The sequence below is a fragment of the Chamaea fasciata genome, unplaced genomic scaffold (genome assembly GCF_029207755.1).
Source record: "Chamaea fasciata isolate MVZ Bird 193981 ecotype frontalis unplaced genomic scaffold, bChaFas1.0.hap1 SCAF_22, whole genome shotgun sequence".
Taxonomy (NCBI): Eukaryota; Metazoa; Chordata; class Aves; order Passeriformes; family Sylviidae; genus Chamaea; species Chamaea fasciata.
Window position 1 is genome coordinate 3,547,672 of NW_027094107.1, and position 27,390 is coordinate 3,575,061.

Here is a 27,390-nt window from a genome sequence, read left to right on the forward strand (position 1 = left end):
TCAAAGCAGTGGGAAATAGGGGGCAGGGAGGCTGAAGGAATTTTTGAGTATCAGTTGCTGTCTGTAGCTGTGGAGGACTGTGTGTGCCTTGGGAACCAGGCAGCTCCTGCTCTGTGCAGCCCTGGATCCACTGTCTTGTGCAGAAGTACCCACGGGAGCCTTCCTGTGCCCCCCTCCCTGGGCAGGACTGGGACACCACTGCTCTCTGTGACATGTGGTGATGGGGGCTCTGCTTCAGCTCTGGGAGTCCCAGGGTCCCCTTGCCCCTCCCCCTGGCTCCTTGTGCCTTATTTTCTGGCTGGTGTTTACTTTTAAAACTCCTGGGAGTGCTTGGCTCCTCACATCCTGCACTGACCCAGTTCTTGCTTGTTGCCATGGAGAACTGGACCCAATTCCATTAACAGTCCCTGTGCTGCTCCTGCCTGGCTCCAAAGCTTGGAGGATGCAGCGGTGAGCCTGGATGGGATGTTCTCAGGAGAGAGGCCAGGTGGGATTTGCAAGGGCCAATGAAGGGCTGGAGTCTTGAGCTGCGTGCTTGAGGTGGGTCAGGACAGTTCTTGCAACTCAGAACAGGTTCCTGCAGCTCAGGAGAATTCCTGAGGCTCCCCCTGCAGCCATTTTTAGTCTGAGACACAAGGGCTGGTGTCCTCACCACCTCCCTCCTGCCACCCTTCCTCCTCTTTACATGTCTTAAACCCCAGAATTCTTCAATAAAGGCTTCTGGTCTCATTCCAGGTGCTGTCTATCACTCCATAGCCAGACCAAGAACATTAAGCAATGCCCAGTCTAATAATCAAGAACACTCAGTTTAAGGGACTGGTTATTCAGATGAGTATTTAAAACCTCAAGTTCAATTAAGGATTATTTTGGGGCAGTTCAGACTTTAACTCATTTGTGCTGCGCAGCCTATGAGCAGCTCAGGGTGTCATTTTCTTTTCTGTCCATTTATTTAACTTTTTTCCCAGCCTGGAGTGAAATCACCAGTTAAAGGGATTGTCATTCCTGGATGAGAGTGCTGTAGCATGTATTCCCAGCGAGGATTATCCCACCCCAGTGCAAGCCTTTGCTCCTGCAGACAGGACAGATGAGACATCTTGATGTCACTTGCTACATAAACCCAGTGATTTCTCTTATCTCTTCACTTTGCAGCTTTCCGGAGCAGGGGGGATGCCCCAGGGTTCCCAGGCAGGGGGTTTTGAAGCTTTCTCAAGGGAGGGAATTTTAAAATTTCCTATTTCATGAACTACAGAAGAAACGAAAAGTAAAAAGCCAACACCAACCTTCCCCTCAGTCCCCCAAGACCTGCCATTAATCTTCCCATGCCCATGCCACACGCTGTGTTTTCCCCTCCTGGCTGACTTGAGGAATCCATTTCAGATTTGATTTTCAGTGTTTGTGATGCTGAAACCTTTTGTGTTTAAAGGACATTCCTGGAAAGCAGCGGCAAAGCTCATTCCATCATCTCAGAGCAGCCTTTCCCTTTCCATGAAGCAACCTGCCATGTGAGTGATGGTTTTAAATTGGCTTTCACAACGAGGAATGCCGTTTCCTAGAAACCCAAGGCTGACAGGAAAAACACCAGATAAAGCAGGAAGAGAAAGGGAAGAGCTCCTTCCTGGGCTCGTGCTGGCACTGGCTGTTTTGGGAAAAGAGGTGACCAGGGATGACATCCTTTGACCAGCTTCCCCTGGTTTCCAGGAGCTGTGACAGAGTGCCCTGGGCCATCCCCAGCACTGGCAAGGGCTAGAGCAGCCAGCTGTGCTCGGCACTGGCTGGAGGGAATATGGGAGCAGTCCCACGGTGGGGATGGCTCTCAGGGAGTTTTGGCCAGTCAGAGGACACAGAGGTGACACTGCCACATTTCTTCCCCGGCACCATGTCAGTACAGGCTGATCCTTTGCCATCTGCCCTCCCCTTGCCCAGCACCACCTGTTCCTCTGGCTGGCCCCAAGCCGACTCTGAGCCAAAGCAGCCCGAGCAGCCCCAGCAGGGATGAGCTCCCGGCTCTGCTGTCCCAGTATTCCTCATCCCTATGGGCTTTGCCTTGGGCTGTGGTTTGTTCTGGAAATGGGCTTCAGGTTAGGGATAATGAAGAACACCTATGGAAACCCTCTAAGGAAAATGCATCCTCCCCTCCCAGGACTCATTTCCCCAATTAACACGGTCGTTCCACGGGCAATGAAGAAATCTCCGGAGCTTCCTCTCATTCCATCGGGGTGGAGGGAGGAGGGATGGGGCGGGTATGATTCCCGGCACCCCCGGGACTCTGCTTTGCCAAGGTGTGCCCTTCCCAGCACCTCCCAGCCCCGCCAGCTCTCCAGGCACTGGGCTAACATCCATCCTGGTGATTCACAGCAACGCCCACTCCCAGCCTGAGCCACCGAGGCAGGAATCTTGCCAGCAGCACGGGGGAACAGCGTCAGACACATGTATGCAGAGAATTCCTGCCTTTCTGGAAGCTCTGGATGCATTGAACAGACGGTCCATGCTGTTGTGACAGCCAGGGTGAGCCCCCCTACATTAACCCCCGCAGGGCCCAGAGGCTCACCCGGGACTGATGGGCTGCATGGGGATGTCCTCACGGCAGTTTCGGGGTGGGCTGGCAGCAGAACCGAGCAGTGCCTCACCTCTCCACACCGAGGCTCTGCTGTTCAAGTGCTCATTTGTGGCCATTCGGAGAATGTGGCCATTCTCCTTTGGAAGGTTTTGTTTTTTCAGTTTAAAAGAAAATAAGGTTCCTGCACTGTGTCAGTTCCATGGAGGGGAGAGCAGGTCCCCTCCCATGGACACCTGTCCCATGATGAAAGGAGAAGATCTGTGTCCCCTTGTACAGACCCCTGGAATAGCTAGATTTTTGCTCCTATTGTGTCCTTGCTGCTCGCTGGGTGCTCATTTGGGCAGGTTGGATGGCAGGGCTCTGGGTCTCTCCTGCCATGGGGGCTGCTCAACAGGGTTGGGGCACCTCTGGCTTTTGGGACCTGTGTCAGGATCTGTTTGACAAGTGGCCAGAGCCCAGGAGTACCTGCAGATCCCTGCCAGACCCCACGCACTTGTCCCATGACATGCAGCAAACCAGGCTGGAGCAGAGTGATGGGATGGATGAAGGGAATAGGGTTGAGACAACCTCCTGGCAAGCTGCGGTGGTCTGGGGCTACCTTGCCAGTCTCTGGACCAGGGAATACAATGTCTGGAAATGGAGGCTGTGAGCCCTGGGCACTGCAGCTCCCCATTCCTCAGTGTAGGCAGTAGGGTGTTCACGGCAGAAGCAGGAGGACCAGCACCAGACCCAGCCCAACACTGCTATGTGTCACTGACACCTCACAGCTACGGCAGAGCTCTGACCAATGCAAATGCCACAGGTTTGTTCACAGCAGAAGCAGCAACTCATCCTCCAGGCAGGTTCCATGTGCTGGTGGTTAAACTTTAACAGGAAAAAGCCTGGAGCAAAGGCATAAAGTAAGAAATATTTAATTCCACAGTGCTGGTTTGCACCACGTGTTTTTCACTTAATAAATATTTTAGGCAGTTGTGCTCCAAAAACGGGCTCTGTCTTTGCTGGTTTGTGTGCCTGTGCTCCCCCACATGAGGCTGCCCCCCACTGCCTCTTCTCCAGCAGCCTCTGCCCGGTGGCCCCATTCCAGCATGGGGCATCCCCACTCTCTGGGCTCAGTCCTGCCTGGTGGGGCTCCTGGGAGATCCAAGGGATGTGCACCCAAGGCTGGGGCTGGGAGATGGGAACCCCTGAGTTCCTCCCTGCTGACTGCCAGCCCCTGTGCACGGCAGGGGCTCGGTGCAGGGTGGCTGTCATGGCCAGTGCTCAGCCCCAGCACCCGCTTGGCCCCACCACCGGCTTCATCCCCACCCTCTCCAAGGCACTGCGGGGACGAGAGCACCAGGAGGACATGGCTGGCACTCAGAGATGTCCAGAATCCTTGTGGCCATCCAGGACTGGGGAAAGGGCAGGCTGGCACACTCAGTGTCCTGGATAATGAGACATCATCCAGGGGCAGGCAGCAGGGTGCTCAACATTTATGCGTAAAGATGTTTTCGGATGGAGCTTTAGCACACCCTGTGCCTGGCCAGGCCACGGGCTCTCCAGGTTGGGCTGAGCCCAGCACAAGGAAAGCTGCTCCTGTGGATGCATGGCCATATCGTTTGCCAGGTTTGGGGAACACTGTGATGGCCATCAAAAAGACCCCAGGGCTGTCCTCACCATACAGCCCCCTCACACACAGACATACCCAGTAACGTATATATATATTATATTATATTATATATATATTTAATATATATATATATACACACATTAACAAAGAAGTTGCAAAAAAACCAAAAAGGGAAAAACCCAAAAGGAAGAACAGCCCTCCCCCCAAACAAAACAGAAACAGGAATGTTACACATGGAAAGGGAGGCTGAGGGGAGCCAGGAGTCCACACATCCCAAACTTGTACACTGGTGTCACCAGGAGCAGAGGAACCAGCAGCAGCACTCTGAGCCCCTCTCCATGTCCTGAGCAGGGCCCAGGGATGGTGCTGCTGCTGCCCAAATCACGATGACAATTGGGTGGGCTCTGCTTTCAGCACCACAAGAGGACAATGTGGGTGAATGGGAAAGGCCCCCAGTCCCTGCTTGGGGTGTGGGGCTTCCCCAGCCCCCACCTAGCCGAATACAAGACACGTGTGGGGGCCAGGGCATCCCACAATTAGTGCAATTTCATCAGGTGCAAATGCCATGTTAAGGGCTCGTGGTCTCTGAGCTGAGGATGCTGAGTGCACCGTCCTCAGCATTGCCAGGGCCAACATCCTCCCAGGGTGACACAGGATGAGCAGCCCCATGGTATCAGCACGTGTGGAAGGGACTTCCCTTGAGACCTTCCCATGAGAAACATCCAACTTAAAAGGGTGATTTAACCTCCCAAAGTGAAATGGGGCCACGTGCCAGGCTGTGGGGATGACAGATGTGCCCCCACTGCACCCTCCCCAAGCTCCTTCACCCCAAGGCTGGGAGAAGCAAATAGAGCTGCTTCTCTACTCAGGAGGAGTCAGGAGGGATGTATCCCCCACATTTGCCCTGCCAGGCACCATGGGGAAGCAGCCTATATCAGAGGGAGACCCCTCTCAGCTTGGCAGGGCTGGCAGCAGAACCTTTCCTGAGGGGCTGCCCACGTCCCTTCTCCAAAAACCACAGCCCAGACACACGAAGAGACAGCATGCTGGGGAGCGGGCTCTCTTGTACACTCTCTTCCTGCGCAAAGCTGTCAGACTCACCAACATACATCCTCCTGGCCAGGTCACTGGGAGGGATCACCAGATGAATTCTGAACTGGCTCCAGATGAATTCAACCTGGCTCTGCCACAGCCCCCATGGTATGAGCCCCACGTGCCCTGTCCAAGCCAGCCACTCACTCCCCGAGCCTGGGATTCAGAATCACAGAATAGGCTGAGTTGGAAAGGGCCCATCAGGATCATTAGGTCCAGCTCCTGGCGCTGTACGGGACACCCAGACAACCTCACCCTGTGTTTGGGAGTTTTGTTCAAATGCCCCTTGAGCTCTGGCAGCCTTGGGGCCATGACCATGCCCTGGGGAGCCTGTGCAGTGCCTGACCAGCCCCTGAGGGAAAAACCTTTTCCTGATATCCAACCTAAGCCTCCCCTGACTCAGCTCCAGCCGCTTCCTTCAGTCCTGTCAATGCAAGAATGAAGAGATGGGTACCTGCCCCTCCACTCCCCCTTGGGAGGAGCTGAAGATGACAGAGAACTTTCCTCTCTTCTTCTCCAGCTGAACAAAACAAGTGACCTCAGGCACTCCTCACAAGACCTCTGCAGACCCTTCTCCATCCTCACAGCCTTTCTTTGTTCACTCTCTAATAGCTTCATGCCTTTTTTATATTGTGCTGTGCAAAACGGCCCTCAGGGTTCAAGGTGAGGCTGCCTCAGCCCAGAGCAAAGCATGACAATCCCCTCCCTGGCCTGACTGGCCTGATGCCCCCAGAACATGGATTTCCCTCCTGCCTGCCTGAGATCCAACTGGCCATGGACCAGGACCCCCAGGCCCTTCCACAGCTGCTCCACAGCCTCTCGTTCCCCAGTTCATACACACAGTCAGGGCTGCCCCATCCCAAGTGCAGAATCCGTGGCCTTCCCCTGTTAAACTTCACATGCTTGGTGAACCCCCATCTGTCTAATTTGTCTGGGTCTCTCTGCAGGGCCTCTCCGCCCTTGAGAGAGTTGACAGCTCCTCCCAGCTTAGTGCTGTCAGCAAACTGACTTAGTACTCCTTCCAGTCCTGGATCCAGGTTGTTAATGAAGATGTTGAAGAGCACAGGGCTGAGGATGGAGCCCTGGAGAACCCCACAAGTGACTAGTGCCAGCCTGATGTCACCCTTTGTACCTGACCCGTGAGCCAGTTGCTCACCCACCCCATGATGTGTTTATCCAGCTGTGGGCTGGACATTTTGTCCAGAAGGATCCTGTGAGAGATTGTATCGAAAGCTTTGCTGAAGTCCAAAATGATTCTATCTCCTGGCTTTCCTAGATCAATCAGGTGGCTTACCCTCTCATAGAAGGAAATCAGGTTCAAAAAGAAGGGGTAGTTCCCTATCAGCAACTCCACAGGAAGGGAGAGACTGGGAGAGCTGGGTGGTCCCAGCTCAGTGGTCCCCACTCCCACTGAGGCACCACATCCAGAGCAGGAAAACAGGTTTCAAATGCCACAGAGCAAAGCCCAAGCACCAACTGCCTTGGGCCACCATCATGCCTGAAATCCTTGCCCCCACAATGTCCCAGCCACCCACATGTCCACTGGCCCCAAACTGTGCCACAGACCCCCATGGTGACAACAGGGATTGTGTGCTAGCCCAGCTCCTCCTGGCCTCTTAAATAAATCTGGAGACTGGAGCTTGGCCAGAGGACTTGATGCTTGTTGTTACTGGGAATACTGGTGACAGCCAAAGAGCTCTCAATAACCAGGGTCTCTGAGCCTCTGGGACAGACTCAGTCCTTTGCCACAGAGTAAACAGGATGGCTACACACCCACACCATCACAGAACCATGGAATAGTTTGGGTTGGAAGGGATCTTTAAAATGGACCCAGTCCAATCCCCTGGCATGGTGGAGAACAAACCAAAAGTCAAAATTTGGGGTCATAAATTGAGATTTTGAGTCATAAAGCACAGACATGGTCTTTGAGCAGGACTCTACTGTGGGTTCAGAGTAGGATGATGAGTTTTTGGTGCTGGGACACCAGATAGGACACTAATGGAGGCCTCTGTGGAGCAGGGCACTGCCGGCCAGACCCCATGTTGGGATGGAGCAGCTGCCAAACCTCTGCACCAGGCGCCAAAGCTCCTCAAGGATGCAGGCCTCCATGGTTACTGGGAAGCTCTCAGAGGAGATGGTGAGTTGGGGGTCTATGGTTCTCCACTGCAGGACCCCAAAAATGTATCAGGAGCACGGACAGCCACTGGGAACACCCTTAGTGCCATCTTCACTCCCACAGACCACCACCCTCCCTCCATGGGACTACCATCCACCACACAACCACTGCCAGTGCTCACTGAGCCCAAGGGCTCCAAGCCTTATCCATCCCACCAGGGAAGCTACCAAGCCTCAGCCACATGAGAGGTCCTCCCTGAAAAGTGCTGCTCAGTGCTCTGGGTCCCCACACCAGCTGTCAGAGGGCTCCAGAGCTCATCCCTCCTGTCCCAGCCTGAGCCTCATGGTACACACGAGCCATTCCCTGATCACCATGGCATCTCAGGTCACTCTGAAACCCGCCCTGGCCTTTCCAGCCACCAAGGGAAGACAACCATCCAGGTGACAATCTTCTTGGGGAGAGATGGGAGCCACTGCCAAAGAGCTGCTCCAGCCACTCTTGTGCACTCTGGAGCTCACCAACAGCAGTTCATTTCCAGACGTGGTTTGAGGTTCTCCCACTTTTCCACTAAAGTAAGATGGAGCTGGGTGTGGACTGTGCTCAATTGCTCGGGTGCCACAGCGGCTCTCCAGCATGGCTGCCAGTGGGCAGCTCTGGCCACCTGCACCCGCTGGCATGGCCAGTGCTGTCACGGGGCACGGGCAGGCCTGGGCAGCCTAGTGACAGGCTTTCATTCCTGACACGTATGGGGACTCCTGGGGCCGGCAGTTACACTCCTGCTGCTCAGGGTAATCGATGAAATCTGGGGCAGGCAGCCCCGAGAGGATCATCAGGGATTTGTTCCAGATGGTGAAGGTGGGACACACTGGCAGGATGAAGGAGACTTCGAAGGTGTGGAGGTGGAGGGAGTTGGCCGGGTCATAGAAGGAGAGTGCATTGTTGTCATAGTCCAGGAGGATACCAAGGCGCTTCATCTGCGGGTGCACCTCCACCAGCATTTCCTTGTTGTTGTGCCGCACCACAAAGTTGTTGTTGCAGCGGGAGAAGACCCAAGAAGAGGAGTTCTTCCCGATCCACTCGTTTTTGGGGGCTGACTTGTAAGCCACACCAATGGCATACCTGCAGGAGAAGAGAAGCTGTGCTCAGAACCCTCCAGCCTCGGCACAGCACCAAGCCCAGCCCTGACGGCTAGGGCACCTCGTGCTTTCAGAGCCCACCTGCTGTAAAAGGGCACAGGGTGGGCATCTCTGGCAGAGGCCGGACTGGGAAAGCATCCCCCTTCACACAGGTGGTGCCTTACCAGGTGGAGGATCCCACCACCACCTCCCAGTAGTGGCAGCCGCTGTCGATGAAGACGTTGCCAGCCGCGCCATAGCAGCCTGTCCCGCTGAACCTCTCTGGCGTGTGGCTCTTCTTCAAGGAGCTCTCGTCCTTCTCCATTTGCAGCCCGTCATTGGAGATCTTCAGCTTCTTGTGAGCCATCTTGGGGTCCAGCTTGAATGGCTGACCTGTGGGGAGGAGACACATGGATTAGGATTTGCGTTATTAGCATCATGGTGCAAGAAAGGGGCTTCTTCACATCACCGGTTCTCAGCTTTGCATATTTAATGGTGGTTTGCTTGGGTGTATTCCCCCAAACCAGACCAGATGTCCCACAGCTTCAACCAACCTCCTTGTTCGTCAATGATTTCCCTATGGAAGTCCTCGGACTATCCCTGGATTTTCAAACAAAACCCCAAGATGCTACAAAGAAGCAAATTGAGTTCAAGTGGGTTTTGCTGCTGTTTTCATGTGAGATGCAGTAAAGTGCACACAGGCACCAGAGAGCATTTCCATAGGGATTCACCTGCTTCAAGGACAAAGCAAATGACAGCTGCAGAGAACACCCCAAGTCCTGCCAATACATTCACCCTCACGTTTTGGTACCTAGCCTAGGTCATGACCAGCTGTACCCTCCTGCACACTCTCATTTTTGGCTACAGACACAGAGTGCCAGCAAGAAGAAACACAGACACCACCATGGCAATGGGGTCCTGAGCCTGGGTTGGGGACTACCAGAACAGCCAGGGAACCCTGCAAACAGACACACAAGGAGAACCCCAGGACAGCTGGGAACTTCTGCAAAGAGCTGCAACACCAGCGACAATTGCCACTCCAGAGTTGAGCTCATCTGTGCTGTGCTCTGTTACCTGATGGTAGCTCGTGCTGGTTTTCCTCAGAGCCCAATTTGCTGAATAATTGAGTTGAGAAGCCTGAAAGTAAAGCTGCAAATTGGGAGTGACCTGCCCCCTCCTTCTTCTGGCTGCTCTGATCTTTCTGCCGTATCTTTTCCTGGCAGTAATGCAAAGAGACAAGCTCTGAGGAAGTGAGGTATAAAAATACTTGGCTCCATCAGGAGAGAGACACTCACAGCTCTGTTTCTGAAGGCAACCCCCTGCTAAGGTCAGTGTGAAGAACTGGAGCCCAGCCCTTGTCACTGGTTTGTGCTGGCATGTCCTGGAGCAAGCGCTTGGGCTGCATCCACAGGCAGTGTGTACGATGGGCAGACTGGGAGGGGTCAGAGGGTATTTCAGAGAACACAGCCAGGCACCTGCTACCATCAACCCCCTTCCCAAAATATCACTCTAGCACTGAGAAAAAACATAGATTTCACAGAGGTCATGACAATCCCAACCTCAACCCCCAGGCATGGGAGCTGCCAGAGGAAGGGGAGGTTCTGAATGCAGCCTTCACTCCCTGCTCCCCCACCGTCACCGGCCTCTGTGCCTCCCAGTCACTGCTCTCCAGCCCCCCAGCCCTGCCCTGCACAGAGCCAAGGGTTGCGATGATTCATCATTAACGATTCCTCTCACCATTAATGTTTCCTCTCATCATTAATGTGTCTCTCCTGGGCTGTCACTCAGATGACCTTTATCCCACAAATTCAACTTGCTGGGATATTCCTGATAGCCTTTTGCTGGTCATCCCTGCATAAGGCTCAGGAGCTGTGGGGAAGCAGCCAGCTTCAGGGCTGGACACAGCCAGCTGCACCCGTGGGGCATTTATCAGCTGGATTATCCCCCCCCTTCCCTGCAGAGCTGGAGTGAGCAGAGCAGAGGAAATCCTGTCTGGCACTGGGTGTGTGGGAACAAAGAGGAGGCAGCCAGGAGCATGGTGAAGGTCAGTGGAGTGTGGGGACGGAGCCAGGCAGAGGGAGGTGTGTGCTGGAGCTGCATCCCCACCCTGCCGGACCCCAGACACCCACTCCGAACCCCTGGACCTCACAGGGCTCCTGCACCCATCCCAGTGAGCAGGGGCTCAGCAGCTTGGGACACTCCTGTCACCCACCCAGGGGGACAGCGAGGACCGGCTGCCTGCTGTTTTGCTGATTTACATAACAGCTACAGAAGTAACTGGAATGAGATCCCCAGGAGCAGAAGACATCCAACACTCAGCCAAATCCAGGAGCAGCAGCCCACCCCACCGGGGATCAGTGCAGGGGTGCCACTGGTGTCACCAGTGCCCTGCAGCACAGCAGCTTCTGTGCCCCACGCCTCTGGCTGTGGGGGCACAGGGACAGGGCACAGCAGAGAGGGTGGACAGCTGGTGACTGAATTTGGCTGCAAATATGTGGAGAAAAAGGAGGGATGGATATGAATTCTGCTCCCAAGGATGCTGCAGGCACCCACCATGTTCTGCCCAGAGAGCAAACAAAACTGCAGGGACACAGGGACACAAAGCCAGCCCTTCCTGCAACCTGTCACTTCTCTCTGCCTCCAGTGGCAGTGTCCCTACTCCCACCAGCCATCCAAGATGCCACCTGTGGGGTACAGACGGCTATGGAGAATAGCTGCCAGCACCATCCTGTCCTCCCTGAAGACATCACCTTCTGCAAAGAAAGAAACAAGGGTGCAGCCCTGGACTGCTGAGTCATAGGAAAGCCATAAATCCATCTAAATCTGTGAATCTTTTCACAGATTCCTTACTGGGAAGCTTCTGCAGGGATCATCCTGCTGCTTAAAAACACCTGCACTAACAAGATTCAGTCAGTAATAGTGACCCTGCAGCCCATTGCTCAGACATCAAACCCACTCCTGACATCTCACATGGGATGTGGATGGAGCCATCCTGCAGCACACTGAGGTCTTGCCAAGAGATGCAGAAATCAGGAAAAGTCAGAATTGCAAGGGAAAGTAAGGCCAGGATGCAGTGGCTAAGGCAAGGGCTGTAAAACCCGCTTCCCTGCACTTTATTTATGGCTAGAGCTGGGCCTGTCCCTGCATTCCAGCACTTTCAGCAACTTTTGGACACTTGCTCCTAAATAAGTTGTGCTCAGGCCCAGCCTCAGCAGAGGATGGTCTTTCTGTCACTAAACCAAACCTGTTCTCCCAAGCTTCTCCGTTCAAGAATGCAGATTTAGTGCCAGCACTGACAGCGCCGATGCTGCGGAAATCGATGTGTCCTGACACTGACCTTCTGGCAATGGAAAGATCTCTCCAGACATCCCTTCAGGAACAGAACAGGCTGTGAAATATGCTAATGGACCCTTTCTGTGTTAAGCTGCTGACACTTCCACCAAGGTTACAGCAGTGGGGAAGTGTGGGTGTGATATCCTCTGGATATTATCCACCGGCAAAGGAGAAACCCTGGCTAAATCAAACTTGCATGAATTCAGAAGTATCCACAAACACAGATGGCAGAGGAATACCAAACTGGTGGCAGAAAGAGATATGCCCATCAATGCCACATGCCTCTCCTGCCCAACACCTGAGTGGGAAGTGAGGGATAGGTCCTTGTGGAAAGTGCTTTAGCACACGCAAAACCACAATCACACATAACCTGTGCAGTGTCTGGGGCTGCTCCAGGTTTCAAACATGCAAGAAGCTGCTGCAGACACATCCCTGCAGCAAGGGGGACTCCACACCTGACTGGAGTCTGATCAAACCCAGTCCATCCCCAAGCAGGAGCTCTCGGAGCTGTGCTGGCAGATCTGGTCACTGACAATCAGCTAAAATCACAGAGAGCAAACGCTGTCCAACAGGAGCTGCTGCCACGGTCATCCGTCCTCACTCTCAGCTTCCCAAGCCACCCATTCCTCACTCCCAGAGCGAGCACCTTTCAAAGCTGGGGAAGCACCGAGAAAGAGCAGCTACAGGAGGGATAAATTTTTAATGAACAGGCAGATTGGGTTGGAGTTTGCTCTTCAGCAGCTCCCTCAGCCCCACTGCCTCAATGTTGTTTTATTCAGTTTATCGTTGAGCAAAGGAAAGGAGGAGGTAGAGGTGATAAATCATCATGAAAGCCTTGTTCAGGCAGAAGCAACTGTTGGGAAAGGGACAGACGGGACGTCTGTGCTCACCAGGACCACGGAGAGACACGCAAGCACTGGGAAGGCACAGGCATGGGGCAGGCAGGAGCCTGGAGAGCCAACTTATTCCTCCCCCAACATCTCACACTGTCCCTCCAGTGTCACCCTTCAGGCCATGGGTGCCAGTGCTTCTGCTGTCTTTGCTGTCTTTCAATGGAAAAATGTTTCCCACCACAGAACCCTGAGCTCTGTGTGTGCCAGGACAGGTCTAGCTCCACACCCCTCAGAGCTCAGCTTTCCCTAAACCTTTCTTGGCATCCCAGGGCACTGGAAAGAAAAACTTCTGCTTTGTGTGTGGCTGCAAAGCCCCATCCACCACTATGGGAGACATTTTTCAACCTTATGGCTCTCCAAATCACAACCCTCTGCAAGCTAAGCCACACACAAGAACACAGTTGCTCTGTGACTCCTTGCATCAGCCCCAAAAAGCGCAGGGATGTAAAGGCACCACAAGAATGCACGGTTATAACCTAAGACCCCAGGGATAGGTGCTGACAGGAGCAGAGGGCTGATGGGAGCCCCTGGCACCACAGAGGGTATCAGGAGACCACCCCTGAGGCAGAGAAGGAATGGAGACAAAGGGGAGATGGGCAGTCCAGTGATTTAGCAACACAGTGTTTCCATCCCACTGCCAGCCACTTCCTGCTCACTGGGAGCACTCAGCCATACCCTGGGCACCCCAGTGCCCAGGAAACTCTCCCCCCGCACCTGCCACAGCCAGCTGAGTGCCTGGGCACCTACTGTTGGTCTTGAGGCGGGCGGGCTCACTGTTCCGGCTGCCCGCCTGGTTGATGGCCTTCACCAGGAAGATGTAGCGGGTGCCACTCTGCAGCCCGTGCACTGTGTAGTGGTTCTGCTTGATGTTGGGGACGATCATCCAGCTGTCCATGGAGTTGTAGAGACCTGCAGTGCAGGAGAGGGGCAGAGATTTATTCCCAGGGAAAGACAGAATACAAAGCCCCAGTGGTGCTAATGCAGAGGTCACGACCACATGTCCCTTGGAAGGATTTACCACCTGCCTGGGAGTTCAGAGTGTCTGCAGGGAAATTTCCAGAAATTATAAATCTCAGCAACACAGAATCTTTTTCATTATCACACAAAGGCAACGTTGGTAGGGCAGGGCCAGGGCTGCAGTGCTGGCATCTTGGGATGCTGCCATGGGAAGTGATGGGGAAAGGGTGCAGAGAAAGAGAAATTCAGGCAGCAGCATCTTCTGGCCCAGGCAGATGGCAGAGGAAGCTGCTGGTGCCTGGGAGGGAGTGATGGTCACCATCATCCTACCACCACTGCTCTCTCCCACGTCTGCGCTCCCGCAGGACAGCCTCCCTCCTGCTCCAGGGCGCAGGTGTGCAATTCCAGCAGCAGAAAGGGATGTATCTGCACCCAAATCGATGTGTTTGCAACTGAATTTCGCTTCTGTCCAGTTCTTAGTGCTCCAGAGTGGGAAGTAATAATCCATGGCTAAAGGAGGCTGATGCCTGGCTCCCTGAATAGACTGGTCCAAAGAAAATGAGCTCCCAGTGAAGGGATCCAGATGCTTGGAAACCATTCAGGAGGCTGAACTCTTTCTGGAAATGGGAAGGAATGAAGAATCCAAGACCATGGAGATGCCAAGCTGACTGCTGCAGTGATTTGCAGTATCTGAGCTACAGGGCCTGGCATGTGTGAAAATGTAGTGCTGTACCTCAGGTGGGGTGACACAGTGTTCCAGGAAAGGGGAGAAGCCTTACATGGTGCCACTGAGGCTGTTCCTGCCACCAGCATAACTGGAATGAGGATCCCCTGCAGCTGGCATGAGCACCTGAGTAGCTGGAACTGGGGGACAAGGATGCTGTGGGGCTCAGGGGAAATCAGGGCAGCTATCCCAGCACAGGGGCAGGGCTTTAAGCTGAAAGGAATAAGGGAGCATGGAAGAAGTAGCTGGAGACTTCCTAGATCTGCTGAGAGGTGAGGAGTGCATTGTGAATTTGGGGTGACTGGAGGGGGGGGTTTCAACACGTGCAGGGCTGGGAGGCAGGAGCTGGGAGCACTCCACACCTCTTTTGCAACAGCTTCCAATTCATTTACCTTCAGTGGCTGGTTCAGCCGCAGGACAAGGCCAGGTTGCAGTCCTTGTCATCCTGAATTTGGTTTGGGATACACATGGGAATGCCCGAGGGGCACAGAGCAGTGTGATGTGAAGTAGAAAATAAAACAGATGTGAACCTGATTGCAGCCTGCACACAGAGCTGCTCTCGTTGGAGTCCACAGCTTCCAGCCCGGCCTGGTTGGTGTCACCTTCCTGCAGGAAGGACCAGCTGGGGATGCACCATCGGAAAGAACGAAATGGCTGAGAGATGACAACGAGAAGGACTTGACCTTCCAAGTAGGTTTCTTTTGCAAAACAACCTCAAAGAGCTTGGCCTTAAAGACCAATCTCCTTGCTCTTACCCTTGCCAAAGCTTAAAAAAATCCCTTTAATTGTAGCATTTATCATCCATAAAAATGTCTGGCTCTTGCCAAGCTCTTGGCTATGATGGAAGCATGAAGGGGATGGGTTCCACAGGCTAATTCTGCACACCTTGGAAAGGTATTTCCTCTCCTGGTCAGGCTCCCAGCTCCTGCTCAGTGTTCCAGTGTCTCTTCACACAAGTTCAGCCAGGGTTCACATTGTCCCATCACCCAAACTGTGCTATTCCAAGGGACAGTAAGTTGCTAATTTTCTTCTCAGGGATTTAACTGATTTCTTCACTCCTCCTACAAAGTGCAACCTGGAGGTTGCTGGCTGGCCAAGGAGGACACTACTGACATGTGACCCTCTCGGCTCTCCTCCAGCACTACCTTCACTGTTCCTCACTCTTGTGGTCTCCACAGCTCCTCCTTTCCTGTGCCAGACCCCAGAGGTGGGCAGGTGACTCATTCCCAAGTCCCTCGGTGTATGGGACTCCAAGCCATGTGTGTCCAAAGTGGCATGTGGGAAAAGGCGAGAGCCAGATCCTTCCCTGGCATTGTCCCAGGGCAAGGGCACAAGCTGCAGTAGGGGAAATCTTGAGTGGAAAAGGGCAAAATCCTCCTAGCTGAGGGTGAGGAAGCACTAGACACTCTATCCCTGGACAGTTCTTCTTCCTCAAGGAGCAAGCCCTGAGCAACCTGGCAGCCCAAACTGCACAGAGCTGGCACAGGGACCTTCAGATGTTACCCCCTACCAAAACCACTCAGTGACACCAGCAAGTCCCCATCTTGTCTGCAGCTGGAAGTGCAGGGGACGTGGAGCTGGCGCCCATCCAAGAGCAGAGCCAGAGAGGTGGCTGAGCTCTCTACACTTCCAGAGGACAAAGTGCTGGACAAAAAGTGCTCTAGCTGGGTAGGAGAGGAGAGCCAAGCAGGGCAGGTCTGGCTGTGGCAGCACCAGCACCTGACAGCCTGCATGGAAAGGAAACACACCATCTTGTTTTCCAAAACAAGGGCAAAGGCTGGGCCACGGCTGGGGGAGGTGAGATCCAGCCTAGAAAGTCACTGGGAACTTTCTCTGGCAGCTTCCTGCACATTTCAGAGTGCACTGAACAGCCTTCCAGAGCCGTGACACCGTGCTGCTGGTGCCAACGTCCTTCCAGCCAGTGGGACAGACTGACGGCAGCCCAAACACCCACTCTGAGGTACCTTGTCAGCACTTCTCACAATGGCAAGTGCTGCTAGGAAAACCAGGAATAAAACTTTCTCACAAGCCACACACCATCAGTGATTCTGTCCTCAGTCCTCAAATCAAATCCCATCCCTGTGAGACAAATCTGTGTCAGTGTGGAAAAACAACTAGGTATGGCAGTAATTTTAATGAAAAATTACCTGGAAATACGCCTCAGAGCTGTTCCGGAGGGTTTTATAAACCATGTTAGTTATCAGCCACGGAGCAGGTAGTGCTGCCCTGTGTACGATCCCAGGTACACAGATCTGGGAGCTGTGAGATGAACAAGAGCCTCCAATGCTCACGATGCTTCACCAAGTCAGGGCTGATGACACCAAGTGCAGACCAGAGCACCCCAGGAAAGGCCCCCCCAGCATGGGAGGTGTCCATTGCTCCGTCCCACTAGCCCTTGGTAGATCCTTTGCTGCTGTTTCCTCCACAAATACCCAGCCTTTAAACCCATTGATGAAGCTGAGAACCTTTTCCTTACAGAATCCAAGTATGCTTTGGTTTGGAAGGGACCTTAAAGCTGATCTGGTGACATCCCCTCCCATGGGCAGGGACACTTTCCACTATCCCAGGTTTCTCCAACCTGGCCTTGGATGCTTCCAGGGATGGAGCAGACACAGATTGTCTAGGCTACATGGGTTTCCTTGCTGAAGGGGAGTGTGGTGACTTACTGATGAAGTTGGCCTGGCCAGTGAAGATGGTGTACTGGAGCTCATAGGAGCTGACGCTGAACTCATCCTCAGAGATCCAGTGCACGGTGATGGTGTCATGGGAGGCCGTGCAGAGCTCCTCACGGACTGACGGTGGGTTCGGTGCTGTGGGATGGCACAGACCACAGACTTTGGTCAGTTTGGGCTCTCCTTCCTTAAAAACCCAGCGCTCATGTTAGGACAGAGATGGGCTTGCAGCAGTAGAGTCCCTCAACACCAAAAAACTCCCTCATTTTATCTGTCATTAAGCTTCCCACTGAACTAAACTTTTTAGTTTAACAAGCCATCCAGAGGTCAGATCATAGTGTTTTTGCTGCTGCTCCATCAGGTCTGACACCCCCACCCTGAAACAGGTTGAGAACCCACTCGCTAATCCACCTATTGCCCTGCACTGGTTGTGGAATAAGTATTTTATCCCATAACTGATGTGGACATACTTGTGCTAATCTTTCACTGAAAGCTGACTTGCTTCATGATGGTAAAATCAGAATTGGGTGAGCAAGGATGTCCTCACCTCCCTGGAGCTCTCATCCCCCCAGTGCTCCAGCACAGGCTGGTCCAGCAGCCGTGGCAGCTCCCAGACCCCTGAGGGCAGCCATCAGTCTGTGTTGGAGCATCACGACAGCACTGAGGGACCCACTGAGGTCCTGCCCAGCAGGGCTCATAATTTAGGACCAAGTGACCCAGAAAAAGGGCAGGAAAAGAGAAATGTTAAAGCACAGTGTGCATTACAAGTATAATAGTTGGTTAATTCATCCTTCCTCCTCTGTAATCCTTATGGACCCTCATATATTCCTTATCCCTCTTGCATCCTTATGGATATCAGCCTCCCCCACCAGGTCATGGAGACCATAATTTTTAAGCTTTCTGGACTTTTCCATGGGTCTTCCAGGAATGGCAGGGTGAAACAGGAGGATGGGGACACATCACTGTCCTGGGGACAGCCCAGGCCCTGCTCTGCCACAGCTGACCTGGTGCTTCATGCTGGTTAAGTCCTAAAATAGGTCTGCCAGCCCTTGGTGGAGCACAGGGCAGAAGGGCTGAGGGGAAGATACAGAGTGGAGCACACCTGAGCACTCACCTGTTAGATAATCCAGCCCCTCCAGCAGCTTCTTCTCTCTGGAAAAATCTAAAGCAAAGTTTTCAAAGGCATCATTAAAATTGATATCTGGTATCAGGACTTGCGAGGATGCAGTTGCCATGGCGACCCTGGAAAGAAAAAAGGGACCATCAGTAGGCAACAGGGTGCACGAGTGAGGCACAGGGATGGGGGCAGCCTCACTGTGCCTCACCTGCTGTCAGGAAACCAGCTTGCACCTACAGACCACTGCCCCCACCCAGGAGGATGGCCCAGCCTGGGGACAGGTTCCCTGAGAGTGGGGGGCTCCATCCCTGGGGTTTACAGCTTTGACTGGCCCCTGAACTCCCTTTGGATTGGCATTTCCACCACTTTCCTACCCCAGGGAAGGGGGCTTGCTTCCACAGTATTGTTAGAACCTGCCATGCAGGGATGGGAACCTGACCCTGGGGGCTTATTTGAGGACAGCACAGTGGGAGGCTGCAGGGATGGCTGGGGATCTCTGGGGAAGCGACTGGAGGGGACTTGGGTCATCTCTGGGCAGAGACCTACAACCAGGGGCCAGCTCCAGCAGCAGTGTCCTAAGCCCTGCCCACCTCTCAGCCACGTTCCTGGCAGTCTGCAGGAACCGTGCGTGGTCGTTTTCCTTCAGGATGTGCTCGGCCTGGTTGATGAGGACCGTGGAGCGCTCCAGGCACTGCCGGCAGTTGGCAACCTGCTGGGCCAGCTTCCGCAGCTTCATCACCTGTCGGAGGAGAGGGAGACAGCAGTGCTCAGCAGCTTGAGAGGCACAGAGGGAACCCCATCCTGGCGAGGAGATGATCATGGCAAGCAACGAGCAGTGAAAAGGCACAGCAATGTCCCAGTGGCTCTGGGGAGGGAGTAGAGCAAAGCACTTTCCATGTTAAATTTTGCTGGGAGTGGGGAAGGTTCCAGGTCACATCCTGTGCCTGCTCTGAGGGTCCCATGTGTGATGGACACTGGAGAGCAACACCTCCTCTCTCCGCTCCTCCCATGCAAATACAATGTCATCCCTCATGCCAGCCTGAAGAGAGCAGGCTGCCATGAGACTCCTGCCAGTCACTCAGCACAGGGCAAGGAAACCTCAGGAACAGGCGAAGTGTTTACAGAGTTGATGGAAAACATCACATTCACAGCTACTGAATTGAACTGCTGGGTGACCAAGGTATGAGGGAATCTGCATGTTCTCCCCATCCCTTCTCCCAGGCTCCATACATCCGTTGGGCCATTTGTCAGGAGAAGCAGGGCAGAACAAATGGAAAACCAAATGGCAATCCAGCAGGAAAGCAGAATTTCTCGCTCCTCAGCTGGAGCACTTCAAACCAGCCACAGCCTCTAAAGGTTACTCCTTGCTCCACTGCTTCTGCGGAGGGTTTGGACACTAATCTGTGCCCTTCGCCTCTACCCAGCTGCCAAGTGTAGGAAAACAATGTCCTGGAGCTACCAGGTTGTTCTAAGCATGGCTGGAACTGGACAGCAGAGCCTGGCACAGTCAAGGAAGAGGGTGGGAAGAGCAAGCAGACAGAGAGACAGACTGGCAGACAGTACCGTTACATAAAATATGTTCCCTGGAGTGGTTGGGGTAGAAGCAGGATTTCAAAGCTCCCACTGCTGCCAGTGGCTCTTCTGCCTACACACGCAGTGGAACCCACTCCCAAACTGCCTGGGCAGCACCTGTATTTGGGGCTAGGCCATGGGTACCGTGGTGGGACCCCAGTGCACACCCAAGCTTGGTGAGAACAGCAGTGGGGTCATGCAGGCTCCCCTGGACCCTCAGAGCTACAACCCTCTAGCCCTCTTGCTGCTGCACGTGGAGAGCCCAGAAGATGAAGCTGATGTCTCAAACACCAACAGGGAGACAGCTGTAGAGCCAGCTGAGGGCTGTTGGGGCTGGAGAAGGGGCACCAGGGAGGTAGGGCAGCACTGTCCCGGGACAAACATCCTTGCTGGGATAAGCACAACACAGCCCAGCACAGGTGTGAGATGGAGAAGTGGCATGGACTGCAGGGGGATCAAGACCACCAAGGACCCTTGAAGCCTCTGACCCATTTCCTGAAAGGTCTGAAAGAATGGACTGTACATGAGAACTGATTTGTAAAGAAAGTGAGAAGTCCCCAGGGCAGGCAAAACTTATCCATAAAAAGGTCCCCCCAGGATGCACAGGCAGTGACCCCAGGACCCTGGACACCCTGTTAAATGGATTGATGCTTGAACCAGGATTGATGATCTGCATTCTTTCTTTCTCTCTCTCCTGCTTTAATCCACCTCCCTCTCTCTTCCTTTTCACCCTACCCCTTTATCCAAAACCCACTACTGTGTCCTTATACTGGGAGACCAGTATATAACAATCTCCATGCCAAATAAATTATTTGCAATTGCCTAATAAAACTCAAAGCTTTTGCTGACCCTCTGACATTTGTCATTCCTTTCAACCATGAGCATCTATGAATCTTGGGTGCTCCCTTCCCCTTTGGGGTGGGATGCTACATGTAGAAACCAGTGGGAAACACCTGGAACCACTGGAAGAAAGGTCCAAACACTCCCACAAAGATGAGGGTGAGAAGCAGCTCACCTCCAGCTGTGCTGCAATGCAGAGTGTGCAGCCTCTGCTCTCTCTGCAGCACTGGACTACAGTCCTTCAGTATTAATTCCACATTATTCTATTAGAACCACAGTAGTGAAGAGCCCTGAGGAAGCTGTCTGGAATGATCCAAGCCTCTGCACCAACTTGTCACGCTAACCAACACACTGTCCCTCCTCCAGTCTCAGCCAGCACATTTTTTGTCCTTGCCAGAGGAGCCCTAGGACAGCAGCAGTGACAGACACCAGGATACGGGGTGGCATGGAGGGCAGTACCAGGGGACACCCAGAGTTTGGACAAGGAGATGCACTGGTGCTGCCCAAAGCAAACCCTTCACAGCAAGGCAACGCACCCTGGTGCAGCCCATCTGCCTGAGCCTGGCACGTCGCAGCGTCACTGGTTGAGGGAGTGTTGTTCCTGGACAGGAGGGGCAGACCATGCAGCAGCCACCCCGTGGGCACAGGAGGGGACCTGTGACCAGGGACACATGAGTTGGGACCCCTCACCTTTGTCTCCTTGATCTTGACAGCGATGACCTGCTTGCGTTGGCGGATGATCTCCATCAGCTCATCACACTCCTCCATCAGCTTGGCCTCGTGCATGGCTGTGTTCACCTGGTCAGGAACAGCAGCACACAGGTGTTGGGTGTGACACACAACACACAGGTGTGTTGGGAGGGGTACACACAGGTTTTAGGAGGGACATACGACCCACAGCTGTTGGGAGGGACACACAACACACTCTCATGGCTGTGCTCACAGTGGGGCCCACACAGACCGCAGTGGGGGCAGAAGCAGAGGTTCCAGTTCTCTGCCTCCAGGGCAGACCAGCATCCATGGGAGGATGGACAGGACAAGACAGGACAGGACAGGACAGGACAGGACGGGGGGAATGCACTACATGGAAGAGGAATCAAGCCCTAGCACTTCATTGAAGCACACTACAGGACATAAATCAGTTTTCTTCATTTTATGCTTCCAAATCCCTCTGAAATAAGACAGCCTTGAGTGAACCACATTTTTGCTACAGGATCTTTTTTTAAACCTGGCCAGCAGATTATGCAACACTGGAGTGGGAGACAGCTGATGGTCTGCAAAGAGAACTCCACTGAGGAAAAACAGCGGAAAATCTTCTCAATTTGCTGCATGTGGTGGGGGGCGGGGAACAGCCCCAGGTTTTGGAGCCTGCAGCAAGCTGCTGTGCAGAGCTGTTGTGACAGGGCAGCTCTGGCAGAGCTGTTGTGGCTGTGATGCTGTGGCAGTGCTACTGTGGCAGAGCTGGCAGCACCCTGGTCCCTCAAAGTTGTGTGCCCACAGGGATGACTGTCACCCCAACTTCCCAGGAACACAAACCTGGACCACCTCTCTGATTCAGCTTATGGGTCACATGAGGGTGAAGGGAAGAGGAGGCTGAAGGCTGTGCACAGCAAGGGGCAGGAAGGAAATGTTGGGCCAAGGGACAGGAAGGGAGGTTGGGGCACCTCAGCTCAGCCCCGGGACCATTCCTACAGCTGCTGCCCAGTGGTCCAGCTCAGGCCTGGGGCATTCCCCTTCCAGGATGGCTACAGAACAACATAAATCTGTAGCCACCCATAGCCTACATCTGAAAACCTGCCAAGGGCAAGAAATCTGCCCTCAACCATGTCCATGTTCTGAGGAGCTGAAAGCAGGTAAAGCTGCAGAGGACACCACTGCCCCTTTCCCAGTTGCCTTCTGCCAAAAAATAAGCATTTTCGAGGCTGGAGTTCCCCCAAAGGGCCAGCAGAGCATGGAGGGGATACTGCAGACGAGCACTGCTCCACTGGCAAATCCCTGGCTCAAGAACACCTGGACACTGGCCAAACCACTCTGTAGGGATGAACCAGCTCCCAGGTAAATGCAGCGTTTGGGGATGAAGACTCAGCAGGTGCTACGGCGGCAGGAAAGCTGGGCAGCTTTTAGTTGTAACAAGGGAGAGAAAAAATATTTCACCCACCTCAGTGGTGGGAGAGAATGTGCTAGGAACAACAGTCCTGGAATAAACTCAGCTCTGGGAAAAGCCTGCCCTGTACCTTATGGGGATGAGAAACAGCATATCAGCCCACATCTAAGCCTGACTCACGCACAGGCAAACCTCCTCCTGCGCACCCCAGCAGCTCGGGGATGGAGCAGAGGACCCCATCCCACCTCTGCAACAGTCTTAGGTTGTAATGCAAGATGTAACCAAAAGTATGTATTCTATTGTCATCTGTTAAAACCAGGTGCGGCAGTGTTTCTTTATCTCTTTCATTCCTCATAACTCTGAGTGGGGGTATCTTCTGTTGATGGGCCAGCTCTTAAAACCAGGTGGGGCAGTGTTCTTTATCTCTTCCAATAGCCATCCTCCCTCCAGGGGGATATCTTCTGTAAATGGGCCATTGAGTCTTACTGCATGATTGATAAAATTACGTCATCCCATTATGAGATACTCCACCCAAGGGGAAGAGCCAAGCATTCCAACCTGGATAAAAGTCTGAGATTCTGAACACCAGGGCAGCCTGTTTGCACTGGATTCCCAGAGGAAGACTGGACCCATCTCACCACCACTGGACCTTCGGAGGAAAACTACACCCTCCTAGAGGATCATTGCTTTAACAGAACCACATCTGTCACTCCAGGGGGACTGCAGCCACGATTTAATTGGACTGCTACCAACACCATGACCAACAGGGTGTCAGGTTGTATTCTGACTCTGTCAGTGTTTTCTTTTTGTTTGGTTGGTTTTCTGTACTACTACATTTTAATTTTAATTTTCCTAGTAAAGAACTGTTATTCCTATTCCCATATCTTTGTCTGAGAGCCCCTTCATTTCAAAATTATAATAATAATGAGGGAAGAGGTTTACATCTTCAAGGGAGGCTGCTGCCCTCCTTAGCAGACACCTGTCTTTCCAAACCAAGGCAAAAGTCCTCAACAGGTTTTTGGTTGTGTAGCAGCTATGCCCTGGGCACACCAGGAGGTCACACTGAGGCTGCTGTGACACAGAGGCTGCAGTCCCATGGCACATATGCAGCTTCTGCTCTCCCCACAACGGGGACATTGGGCTGGTACCATCCCAATTTTACAAACTCAGCTTCTCCACCGGGTTGTTATCTGTTCTCCTTGGGCCACAGGATTTGGCGTTTTCAACCTTTCTCAGTGCAGCCCCCCATGCACCAGAGTCGCTCTGAGGGGCAGCAAAGGCTCAGGGCCTTGAGGACACTTGCAGTGTCCTGCTTGGGGTGAACCCCTGTCCCTCAAGGTGTTGGTGGCACCATTCTCTGGACATGTCATGAGATTTACACTGAATGTGTCTGAGGGGCAGAGTACATAGGGATTGCATGCGCCTGCCTGTGTGCCATGTCTGCAAACATCTCAAAAGCAAAATTCCCTGGAATCAGATTGATGGGGAGCACAGGTATTTTCTCCTTCACAGTTTACTGTGCTCTCTGCGAAGGTGCCTCCGAGGGCGCAGATGTGCGTTCAGCATAGCTGAGGAATGTTACTTGAACTGTTATTTTAAGCAGAGCATTTGACAAAGCTGAAAACTCCCAAACTCTGACGAAAAGGACAGCTTAGAGGTTTCAGACTATGAGGGTCAGACAAAAATACCAAATATCTTTCAATTTAGCCTACATAAGATCATTAAGACATTGGAGCTGGATTCAAAGGAAGGGGTTTGGAAGGACATCCAGCCACATCCCTGCTCCATCCCTGGTTGGTTCTTAGAGTCAAAGCATGGCCCATCAGAGCAGCAAGGGCTGGTGACTGTCATTAGAGCTCTGCAAGGGCATCCTAGCTCCTTCTCTCTCTGCCAAATATCCATTTGCTATCTGCGTTCCCAGACTCAGTCCAAATCCACTGAGCCCTGGGGAAGAGGAAGCCCAGGAGAGACAGCTCTAACAAAGGCATTCCTACTGCAGAGTGATGCACAGGCAGAGAGAAGCAGGACAACACCAGTGACATAGACGGCCAGCAGTGCTGCAGAGCCAAGAGGGATTTTTCTGCTCCTTATTTTGGCTGGAAGTTCAGAGCACCTCAGCCCCCTCTTCCTTCTCTTTGCACATTGTGACAGCGGCTGCCAGTGCTGGCGGCACACTTGGCTCTGCTAGCACTCAGAAAAAGGGCTCCTGCACTTACTTCCTCTTGCCAGATCATCAGGACATTATTGAGAGAGTGAAGAACAAAGCACTGATGCTGCCTGCAGAAACTGCAGGGCTTGAAGCACCTTCATGGCCCCAAAGCCCTGGCTGCTCTGAGACGCAGGTGGTGAAGGACAAGCTGCAGTTCCCTGAGCAAATGCATCATAAATGCTTTGCTGTGGGCAAACGGTTCCCCTCAGCACAGGAGGATCCCTTGTCCTGCTGCAGCACACCTGCATCCCGCTGCAGCATCCTTGCCTCCTGCCACAGCATTCCACCACAGCATCCCTCCGTTTCACTCGCAACAACCTGAGGCAACACCCCCACATCCCACCACAGCACTCCTGCATCTTGCTGGGCCCATGGGATGGCTTGGGGGAGTGCAGGGGAGGCACAGGAGCTGCACACCCCACAAGGCCTGGGGTGTCAAGGGTGAAGTAAACAACTGCTGTGTTCCCTCAGGCACTGGCAAACTCCCCCTGAATCCATGGCTGCGATCCCAGCAGCATCCTGGGGTTTGGTCCTATGGGAAGCTGGTGGTTCAAGGAATTGCTGCATGCTCAGTGTCACCCAGTTGATGAGCCTTGTTACAGGCTCAGTGTCACCTGGCTGAGCCCTGTTCCCACACTTGGTTTCACCCAGTCCTCCACCAAAAGCAGCTGCTGCCTCCAGCAGGGGGGAAGGTCCTCCCGCCTGGAGCCAGCCCAGCAGCACATGTCTCTTTTCAGCGGCTCCCGAACATGCCAACTCCTTCAGACCCCTGGGAACCAACCCTGTGTCCTCCACTGCTTGGGACTACCACCCACACTCATCGCTGCTCCCAGGGGAGCCCCAGCAAAGGACTCTGGGGCGATTGCCTCCCTTGAGCCAGGACCTGTCCCACCCACCTCCCCCAGCCCCTCTTGGCCCTCACCCACCTCCACTTGCTGGCAGATCTGTATCAGCTTGGCCATCTGGTTTTCCAGTTCGCTGTTGCGTTTGACCAGGTTGGTGAGATTTGTTTCCAGGGTTTGCTGCAGGTCCAGAAATGGGAGAAAGAGGAAAAATACAGAGATCAGCAAATCTGGAGTGTCCCCAGTCCCCTGCCAGGAACTGAGACCCTCTGCCACCCAGCACACTGCCTGAAGGAGGGATAATAGAAAAACTTTGGGCAAAGGCTCTGGGGGTCCTCGGCAGCTCCTGCCCATGCCAGCGGGCTGTGCCATGGGGGAGACACTGAGCCCAGCACTGCAGTCACCCTGGGGTGTCACTAGCTGGAGAGGACAGTGTGGGTGTCTGCTCTTTGCCACTCCTTTGGAGAGCAAATTTTGACTATTTTCATCATCAATTTTGTTCTGCACAGGGTGAGGGAGATGAACAAGAGCCTGATGAGCCATGGGAGAGGGATGACTCCTCTGCCAACCATTTCAGCTGGACCTACAATGGTACAGGCAGGGAGAGCTCAGCTGCATTGTGCTGGCTATCAGTCCCCAGCCACAGTGCCCTTTGCTCACCAGAGCAGATCTCAGCCAGCAGATCACAGCCAGTGGATCTGGGCCAGAAGACTATGACCAGTGGATCATGCCCAGCAGATCTCTGCCAGCAGATCATGACCCAAGAGGACAGGGATGCCTGGGCCTGCTTTGGTGCTCACAGGTTGCATGTTTTGGGAGAAGGAGGGGATCCAGTGAAGCATGGATGAAGACCCCATTTGAGGGAATATCAATATCCACGGCCATGGGGGGAACACAGTTTGTGGGTGATTTCAGAAACACAGCATTGCCAGTTCCATGCGCTCTGTGAAGGGGAATGCTTTGTAACAAAGAACTTGCTACCTGTTGCAGCGCTTGTCAGAAAACGGTATCCCATTAATATTTTAAATTCCAGGGCTGGAAGAGGGTCCCTGAGGTGATTCATTCATCTGCAGGTAGGAACTGCAGTCTGAGGCTTTCATCTGACTCCAGCAGACCCATAAACATGGCCCCTCTCCACACAGATGAATAACTGGGGGCTACTGAGCCAGGAGAACTCGAATCACAGGCAGAGCACTCATTCCTGAAAAAACACTGGCTCCTAAAATACTCCGAGCTCGTTTGCAACCCTGAAAATTGCTGGCCAAGGGCGAGTAAGGCAGAACACAGGAACAGGCTGGAGAAATGGAATAAAATCCAGGGAGCCTTGGTTATGCCAGAAGGGTTTGCAGAGTGGGGCATGGATAATGGAGAAGCCAGCTGCTCCCGCCCCCCTCTCCTTATAGCCCAATATTATAAACATCATTTCACTACAGCAACTAACATTTCACTTGCTAATTACCTCCCTCGTCACCAGCGTGGCAGCACTGAGGTTTGAAGCTTTGAACTCACACCAATCTGCTTTCATCTTCCAGGGTGCGATGGAGGGCAGGGCGGGGGGGCTGGGGTACAGCTTTGAAGCACACATGCCCACACCCCATTTCCAGCATCCCAAGTTTTCTAGGGGATGGCATCACTCCT

General features: G+C 53.5%; 1 protein-coding gene across 2 annotated transcripts in view; it reads right to left on the bottom strand.

Moving 5' to 3' along the window:
- Positions 1-4,252: 4,252 nt before the first annotated feature.
- Positions 4,253-27,390, bottom strand: part of MID2 (midline 2) — a 64,536-nt gene continuing 41,398 nt past the window's right edge. For both annotated transcript variants that reach the window (XM_066202426.1, XM_066202427.1), the window contains exons 3-10: positions 25,837-25,932; positions 21,288-21,395; positions 18,776-18,924; positions 18,183-18,310; positions 17,063-17,206; positions 13,463-13,624; positions 8,675-8,882; positions 4,253-8,493 (exon numbers count right to left, since the gene is read on the bottom strand). In XM_066202426.1, coding sequence (XP_066058523.1) covers positions 8,091-8,493; positions 8,675-8,882; positions 13,463-13,624; positions 17,063-17,206; positions 18,183-18,310; positions 18,776-18,924; positions 21,288-21,395; positions 25,837-25,932 — 1,398 coding nt within the window. In that variant the 3' untranslated portion in view covers positions 4,253-8,090. The remainder of the gene's footprint in view (positions 8,494-8,674; positions 8,883-13,462; positions 13,625-17,062; positions 17,207-18,182; positions 18,311-18,775; positions 18,925-21,287; positions 21,396-25,836; positions 25,933-27,390) is intronic.